An 8,060-nucleotide genomic window follows, 5' to 3' on the forward strand; every position below is an offset into this window, starting at 1 on the left:
ATCAACCTCCAATCCAGCTTTCACTAGAAAAGTCTGGAAAACTGAGACAGAGCTAAACAATGTGCTCAACCCAACTTTAACCTTTACTTCCAAAATATTTTGCACAATAAGTACCACTTATTTTTCAGTGCTGCAACACCCATCAGCTCTACGATGATACATCATGGTCAGTAGAATCACAGAGGTCAGGCAGCTCTGTCGCGGCAATATTTGTCCCTGGCATCATTACCATCATGTTTGGTCTTCATTTTGACAATCCAGAAAGTGAGGCTTAATCAATAACTGCAATCAGTGTGAGCCTGCATGAGAGCATCACTCAGTGTAAAAAGGGAGTGTGTTGAATTTCTTGGCCTCCTCAGACCTAGTCCAGGCTGTGGCCGTACACCTCCACCTCACACAGGGTCAGGAACTCTTTTCTTCCTGGAATGATAAGGTTGATGTAGCGCCCCACCATCCCATTACACTGGAAGGTTTCGGTAACACCTCTAGCCATCTGCGAGACCACAGCACACCTACCAGGAGAAGCAGAAATCATTTTGGTACCAACAGTTCAGGTGAACAAATGGACACAAAAATAGACGTTTCAGTTTCAACACATTCAATCATGTGACTGATATGTTTGTGTTTGTGCCACTTCTGAACACAACATTACTGAACATGTTGTGGGTAAACCTTGGTTTTATTCTCTTACATGATGCTATAGACGTTTTTGAATTTATATTTTAGGATGTTTATGTAGAAGTTAACAATGTTACTGTTTTAAAAAGTACAAATATTTTTAAATAGTTGTTTAAAGGACAGAGAAATGGTCTTGTGATCAGGGAAAGAAAAGTGAAGGAGAAATGCTCTTCCCTCCCTCAACAACTGAGGTGTCTTTGAGTAAGGCACTGGTCCACACGTTTTTCAGATGTGTTTGCATATGACTGTAAACGCTTTTATAACAACATGTTGTGTTGGCAAGTAGCACAAAGGTGTGTTGTCAAAATTAGACCCAGAGTTGTGTTGAAAATGAATGCCAAGATTGTCCAGTAACAGTTTTCAGTATTCCTGATAAACTACCTGGGATTGTTGTTGCCATTGTTGTCGAGGGAATTTCCAATGCGGATCTCAACTCCATTGATTCGTTCTTGTAAAATATCTCTGTTAGTGATGCTGACAGAAACCACCTTATGGGTTTTGAGCAGGTCCAGTCGCCACCAGGGGCTGAAGTTGTCTTGCGTGGCAGTGCAGGAACCTCGGTCGAAGTTGGTGTCACGATTCCCATCTATGGCATTAATTGGGATTCCAAGTGGATATACTGACGACTGCGTTGCTCGTCCTCGGAGTGCCAAATTCTCTCCTGCACAAAGGACATGGTGACAAAAATCAACAGATCAAAATCATGACAATCTGTGGGTTTTTATAAAACTCACCATATGTATTAAACATCCACAATCCAACTAACTTCTGATTTCTCATAAATGGAAGATGCAACTTTTTTGTTCAATTCATCCCAGTTCATGTCTCCTATAAATCAGTATGTTCCTTTAGTGTTATTGCGGTTTGTACGTACTTTCCATTTAGACACAAAACTTTGTCTTATGAGTTATATATCCATTGACTGGAGGAAAATCAACACTAATCACATTTCAAAACATGTCACAACTCAAACTCTCACCAGACGCAGCAGGATACCCATAGACTTCCACTTCGCAGAGTGAAAGGATTTTGTTTTCACCCTCCATTTTCACAGTCACATAGCGTCCCTCCACTTTGCTGGTAAAATCCAGAGTGAAAGACTCGCCCAATGAAACCCCAGGAACAGAACCATCCCTGCAAGACAGAGAGAGGGAAAAGTCATAAAGTAAAGAGGAGAAAGTCCACAAAGACGTCTAAGATTAAAGGACTAGTTCCCACAAAAATTAAAAGATATCACTATCTTCTTACTTCCATGTCAACTGAAACATTAGTTTACATGGTCACAAGTTTACATGTTATTAATACACATAGTGAGCCAGGTGGCACAGCTTCATTTCAGGTGGCTCCATATCAACATACATGAATAATAACAGTTAAAGACTGTTCTGACAAGAACATGCAACTAGACAACTTTTTGTGGGTGAAAAAAAGCTCAAAAAAGAGTAGTTCTTTATATTCACTTACGCTTTTTTTGTACTCCAATCTTGAATAGGAGAGTCCGAGATGTAGATATTTGCCCCAGTGGTCTCTTCTGCACAGCAGTCTCCTCTGACTGTGATGATGATGGAGGTGATAATGTAGGAGTCCAGCAGGTCCACTCTCCACCAGGGGTCCGTTTGTGGGTGAGTATTACTGCACGATCCGGCCGAGAATTGAGATTCACGGTTTCCATCGATGGCATGGGAGGCGGCACTGTAGCCTGTCCATGGTACGCCTCTGATCGATGACTGAGTTGCTTTCCCACGCAAGGCCAAATTTTCTGTGAATGTGACATACATTTAAATATACATTTAGATGATGATTTGTCATTGTTTTATTTCTCAGTAGCTTGCCACAGCTGGTTCTGTCTAGTATAAACAATATGTGCTGCTGCTGCTGCTGTTTAGGCACCATGATCACAGTTATTTCAAGTTGCAAACCTACCCTGCATTTCAGCTAATCATGTAGTATCTGTCACCGAATGCTAACTCGCTTCCACAGTACCAAACAACACATGGCAAGGCGCTGCTAATGGCTAGTAGCTGCTGGTGCTAAAGACAAGACAGGTAACTGTGTCACAGTAATTTAAATATGGAAACAAAGCTACCTTTGCCTGTTCACTTTTACTTAAAATGGGACAGAATGCACCGACCACAATAATGTTCATCATATCTTTTATTTCTAACCTGTATACTGTAGATTTTGCCATGTTTTTCACACAGCCGATTCTCCAACTGACCTCTATGACAGAAACAGCTGCGACTAGATTTACACAACTGCAAAGCTTCTGATGCAGTAATCAAACCAATTAAGGCAGCCAGTGCATTTTTTTTTTTTAAATAATCACAGGCTGTGATTGTAATTCCCCAGCAGTCAAAGATACACAGCATGACATTTTATGACAAAGACAACATAAATATCACAAGATCATACTTATTAAAGCAGTGGTAACTGTGCATGTGCCCAGGAGAAGCAGCAGGAGGATAATTATGGTGTGTTTCATCTTTCTGGTTGAGAGAGAGACAATAAAAAGGGACATTAGTAGATTTGTCATCATTACTGTGTGAAACTGATCAACAACACATGGCTCCTCCTTTCAGTTTAATTTCAAAAGTGGCCATAAAGTGATTCCCAAAGGAAGCAAAAAAATGGAAATAAAATGAAATAAATAAAACAATCATAAAGTCATCATGTAAAAAAAAAATTAGAGTATAAAAAAAATATAAAACAACAGACAATTAAAGCCAGTTTCAAGTACATTAAAATTCAAGCAAAATCAGGAAAGGCTCTCGGATTAGAAGATTAGAAGCAAGGAAGCACGATGCTCCTCTGAAGAGCCAGCTTTCCTAGATGGAAGATAAGACTGTCACACAGTCACTTTAATTACACTTTAACTTTAACCAAAATGTCTTTTATTGCTCAGGCAATGGAACAGCGGAGCTGAATCAAAAGACCCTTCAAGAATAATTTGGGGAGAGAAAGCAAAATGTTTCCCACTTTCTCTCTGGTCAAAAAGGATTTAAGGAGAGAGATGAAGTAAAAATGCTCTCAAAGATGATGAGTCTTGATGCGCTTTCTTCAAGCAGCTCACCGATGCGCTTCAGAACTGCCTGTTTGCAGCTCTTTTTATACCCCTCTCTCTCTCTCTCTCTCTCTCTCTCTTCACACCAGATCATGCAGATCACAGTTGGGCATCACCATGTGCCCAAATTATGAAGCAGACTTTGCGCAATTTCCCAAGATCAGGAAACAGTTGGTGGATTTCAGCAAATGTTTTTTTCAGGACAGCTCTTACTCAGTCATACCTCCTAAATTCAGTTACCATAGTCAGCAAGTTTTCTTGGACCAGGGTGTTGTCTCTTTACTGGAGTTAACTCATAAGAACAGTTTATTTACCAGAATAAAAATTATATGATTACAATTTTTAGTACATAATTTAATATACACATTCTAAACAGGATTGACATAATTGTAGCATTATTACTAGCATTCAAGGAATATTTTTCTCACCCAATTGAGAACTCACAGCAATCCACCACTTCTCAGTCACCAGCTCTTGCTGCATGTCCCCGCCTTTCTTCTTGTCCAATCGTACTGTACTATTGTGCAAGGCCACCACATACCTGCCATCACTGAAGATCCGGCACAAATTCATTTCACCTGCAGCAGCTCCTCAGTGTTCAACCAGCCAGTGGTCCACTAGGAGATAGTTTCTTTATCCCTTGGTGACAGAGAGCCAGCAAAGGCCCAGTCATAATGAGGCCGCCTTGGTTTAGGGTGCTGATGCCGATGGAGGACGACAACTCCAAAAGCTGTCTTATTCACACAATGTAATACACATTTTGGAATTAAAAGATAAATAAATAAATAAAATAAAATAAACGAGTTGTTTTAGGAGAAGTGAATTTGTGCCGGATCTTCCTGTACCGTCATCGGTGTGCAGATCATAGACAGAAGGATAAATGTGGTTGTAGTTCCACCATCTAACCTCTTCTAAGATGACTCCCTCATTTTTTCTTCTTTTTTTTTTTTTTTAAATCCAAAGACATATATTTCACATCCATATGATACACTATGTAACTAAGACAGCTTCCGAGTTGTTACAAGGTTTATTGATTCATTTTGGCAGAGCTAGGCTAATGACTCCCACAGACTTCAAGTCTTTAGTATTCAGACTCAGAATCAGACTCAGAAACAGTACTATAGTAACTAAATGGCCTCTAGGGAAAAAGGTATGAATTTAGGCTTATGCAGGTCAAAGCAGTTTGAGCATTTGCACCATGAATAAAAATAATAACATTCAAAATACTCCAACAATGCCGTATCTCCCTCAGGTATATCATGCACCTGTACAGCTCACTACATTGGACCCACTGTTGTGATTACAGTATGGCACCACTGTGGGCTGTGCCAGTTTTCAATCAAATTACAAAACTCTGAAGTCTGGAACCCATGGACAACATCACCACATTCTGAGTTTCCTCCCTTGAGATGGTCTGCCAAGCCTTTGCTGCAGCTCCTTCAGTTGCTGCTTGTTTGTGGGTCTTTCTGCCTTCAGTTTGGTCTTCATCAGGTGAAAAGCAGCTCAGCTGGGTTGAGGTCTAGAGACTGACTCGGCCATTGAAGAATATTCCACTTTTTTGCTCTCAGCAACTCTTGGGTTGCTTTCGCAGTGTGTTTTGGGTCATTGTCCATCTGCACTGTGAAACACTGTCCTATCAGTTTTGTGGCATTTGGCTGAATCTGAGCAGATAGCATAGCCCTATAAACATCAGAACTCGTCCTGCTACTTCCATCAGCAGTCACATCATCAATAAACACTAGTGAGCCAGTTCCATTGGCAGCCATACATGTCCATGACATAACACTGCCTCCACCATGCTGGACTGATGAGGTGCTCTGCTTTGGTTTCATGAGATGTTCCTTTCATTCTCCACACTTTGCTCTTCACATCATTCTGGTACAAATTAATGTTGGTGTCATCTGTCCAAAGAACCTTGTTTCAGAATCAGGCAGGCTTTTTTTAGATGTTTTTTTGCCAATTCTAATCTGGCCTTCCTGTTCTTGAGTGACACCAGTGATTTGCACCTTGCTGTATACCCTCAGTGTTTATTTTCTTAACCAACGTCTCTTGACTGTAGATTTTGACAATGATACGTCTTCCTCCTCCAGTGTTTTTGACTTTCTTGACGTTGTGAATGGGTTTTTCTTCACCAGGGAAAGAATTGTTCAGTCATCCACTTCAGATGTCTCCTGTGGTCTTTCAGGCCTTTTGGTGTTGCTGAGCTTACCAGTGTATTCCTTCTTTTTGAGGATATACCAAACTGTTGATTTGGCTATTCCTTAAAGTTGTGACTATCTGTCTGATAGGTTGGATTTGCTTTTTGAGCCTAATGATGGCCTCCTTCACCTGCATAGACACCTCTCTGGATCACATGTGGAGGGTTGTGATAAACAGCTACCACATGCAAATACTAACACTTGGAATGAACTCCAGACCTTTTATTTTCTTCATTTGTCATTGAATAATGATGGGACAAGTCCCAGCTGGCCATGAAAGTGTTTATTAGTCAATTTTCCAAATACTTTTGAGCCTCTGAAAATGAGGTGACAATGTATGAAACTGGCTGTATTTCCTTAACGATTAATGCCATATTTTTGTTCAGCCCTTAAATTAAAGCTGAAAGTCTTTAGTCACATCTTGAGTACTTCATTTCAAATAGACTGTGGTGTACGAGGGCAGAATTATAATTTCTGTGTCACTGTCCAATACTTATGGTCCCCCGACACCCCTTAAGAAGCTTGTTCATACACTTCAAAACTGTTTTTTTTTTTTTTTTTGCAGCTCTTTCCGTCCCCCTCTCTCTATTTCTTTCCCTCTTCACACCAGATCATGCAGATCACAGTTAGGCATCACCATGTGCCCAAATTATGAAGCAGACTTTGCGCAATTTCCCAAGATCAGGAAACAGTTGGTGGATTTCAGCAGATGTGTTTTTAGTGACAGCTCTTACTCAGTCATACCTCCAAAATTCAGTTACCGCAGTCAGCAAGTTTCCTTGGACCAGGGTGTTGTCTGTTTACTGCAGTATAAAAACTATATGATAATTTTTAGTACACAATTTAATATACACATTATAAGAAGGATTTACATAATTTTAGCATCATCATTAACATTCAAGAGATATTTTCTCACTCAGTTGAGAACTCAGAGCAATCCACCACTTCTCAATCTCTAGCTCTTGCTGTCTGCTTGCCCAATTGTACAGTCAAGGCCAACACACATCTGCCATCAAGGGCGCACATTTCCCTTAGACATTGGGGGGGACACATTTAGTGGGGGGTCAGGGGGTCCTCCCCCTGGAAATTTTGAGCATCTTACATTTAATTTCCTGCATTCTGGTGGATTTTTATGCATCAGTTTACTAGGAAAATAGGCCTATATTTCATAAAATGTAAAGGGAAAACAACATTCAGCTAAGCTAGCCAAGTAAACACCATGGGCTCTATTTTCCCGGTGCATCGCAGGGTGGCGCAGTGAGGCGCACCCCGCGCAAACCTATTTTCAACCAGCGCAACCCGCGGGGCGCACAGTTTCGTATTCTCGCAGACCGAGGTGCGCTGAGATGGGAGTGGTGGCGCAGCAGGGGAAGGTGCGGACAGATTCAGCTTGGCGCAGTGACATTTTCGTGCCAAAAAGCTTCGCCAAGGTGCGCCAAAAGCTCGCCATCTGAAACCATGTCTACTTTCGGCGCAAGGCGCAGCGGGGCCGGCGCAGTGGAAGTTTGGCTGACAGGCGGGCAGTGCGCACACGTCACCACAACCTCACAGATTATCAGGCACAGTAACAAAGCAATAAATACCCACAAAAAACACTATTCAATGCTATAATCTCAATCAGTGCATAAATGTATCCCCATATCGACTGTCCCGACACAACTGATGTCAGATCAAAGGAGATTGGCACCGTTTGGCATGCGCAATGGAAACCCAACCTGATCACCTGTCAGTCAAACAATGTATCCAGTACGGTGATGTCTTTTTTCCAGTCATGGTGTCTGGCGCTGCTTGTGTTAACTACACAGTTCTTCTTCCATATATATAAATATTCCACACTGGGTTTCCGTTATCCGGTAATCACCGGACTTTGACTGGTAAAATCTGCCAAAGTCCGGAAATTTTTAAATGTCCAGTGAAAATATTCCCTCTAAGCACAATTTGAATTTTATTATTATTTTATTATTTTTAAAACAGTCAATTCCCACGAAATTTTATTTATTTATTTTTCTTAAAAAATAGCCTGCGTGATACCTGTCTCCAGTGTGCCGGAGAGGGAGAGAGAGAGGCTTTTCTCTGCAGAACCAGATCAAAACAGCGCAGCAAAGTCGCCTGGGGGAGAACAA

The 8,060-nt window shown here is 41.2% G+C and overlaps 1 protein-coding gene across 1 annotated transcript; it reads right to left on the reverse strand.

Moving 5' to 3' along the window:
* Positions 1-361: 361 nt before the first annotated feature.
* LOC115365954 (uncharacterized) lies at positions 362-3,160 on the reverse strand. The gene is made up of 5 exons (XM_030061192.1): positions 3,114-3,160; positions 2,143-2,454; positions 1,658-1,812; positions 1,060-1,339; positions 362-512 (listed from the first exon to the last, which is right to left on the reverse strand). The coding sequence occupies exons 1-5, from the start codon at positions 3,158-3,160 to the stop codon at positions 362-364; spliced, it is 945 nt and encodes a 314-aa protein (XP_029917052.1).
* Positions 3,161-8,060: the final 4,900 nt, after the last annotated feature.

This window comes from Myripristis murdjan, chromosome 9 (assembly GCF_902150065.1).
Source record: "Myripristis murdjan chromosome 9, fMyrMur1.1, whole genome shotgun sequence".
In the NCBI taxonomy this organism is placed as follows: Eukaryota; Metazoa; Chordata; class Actinopteri; order Holocentriformes; family Holocentridae; genus Myripristis; species Myripristis murdjan.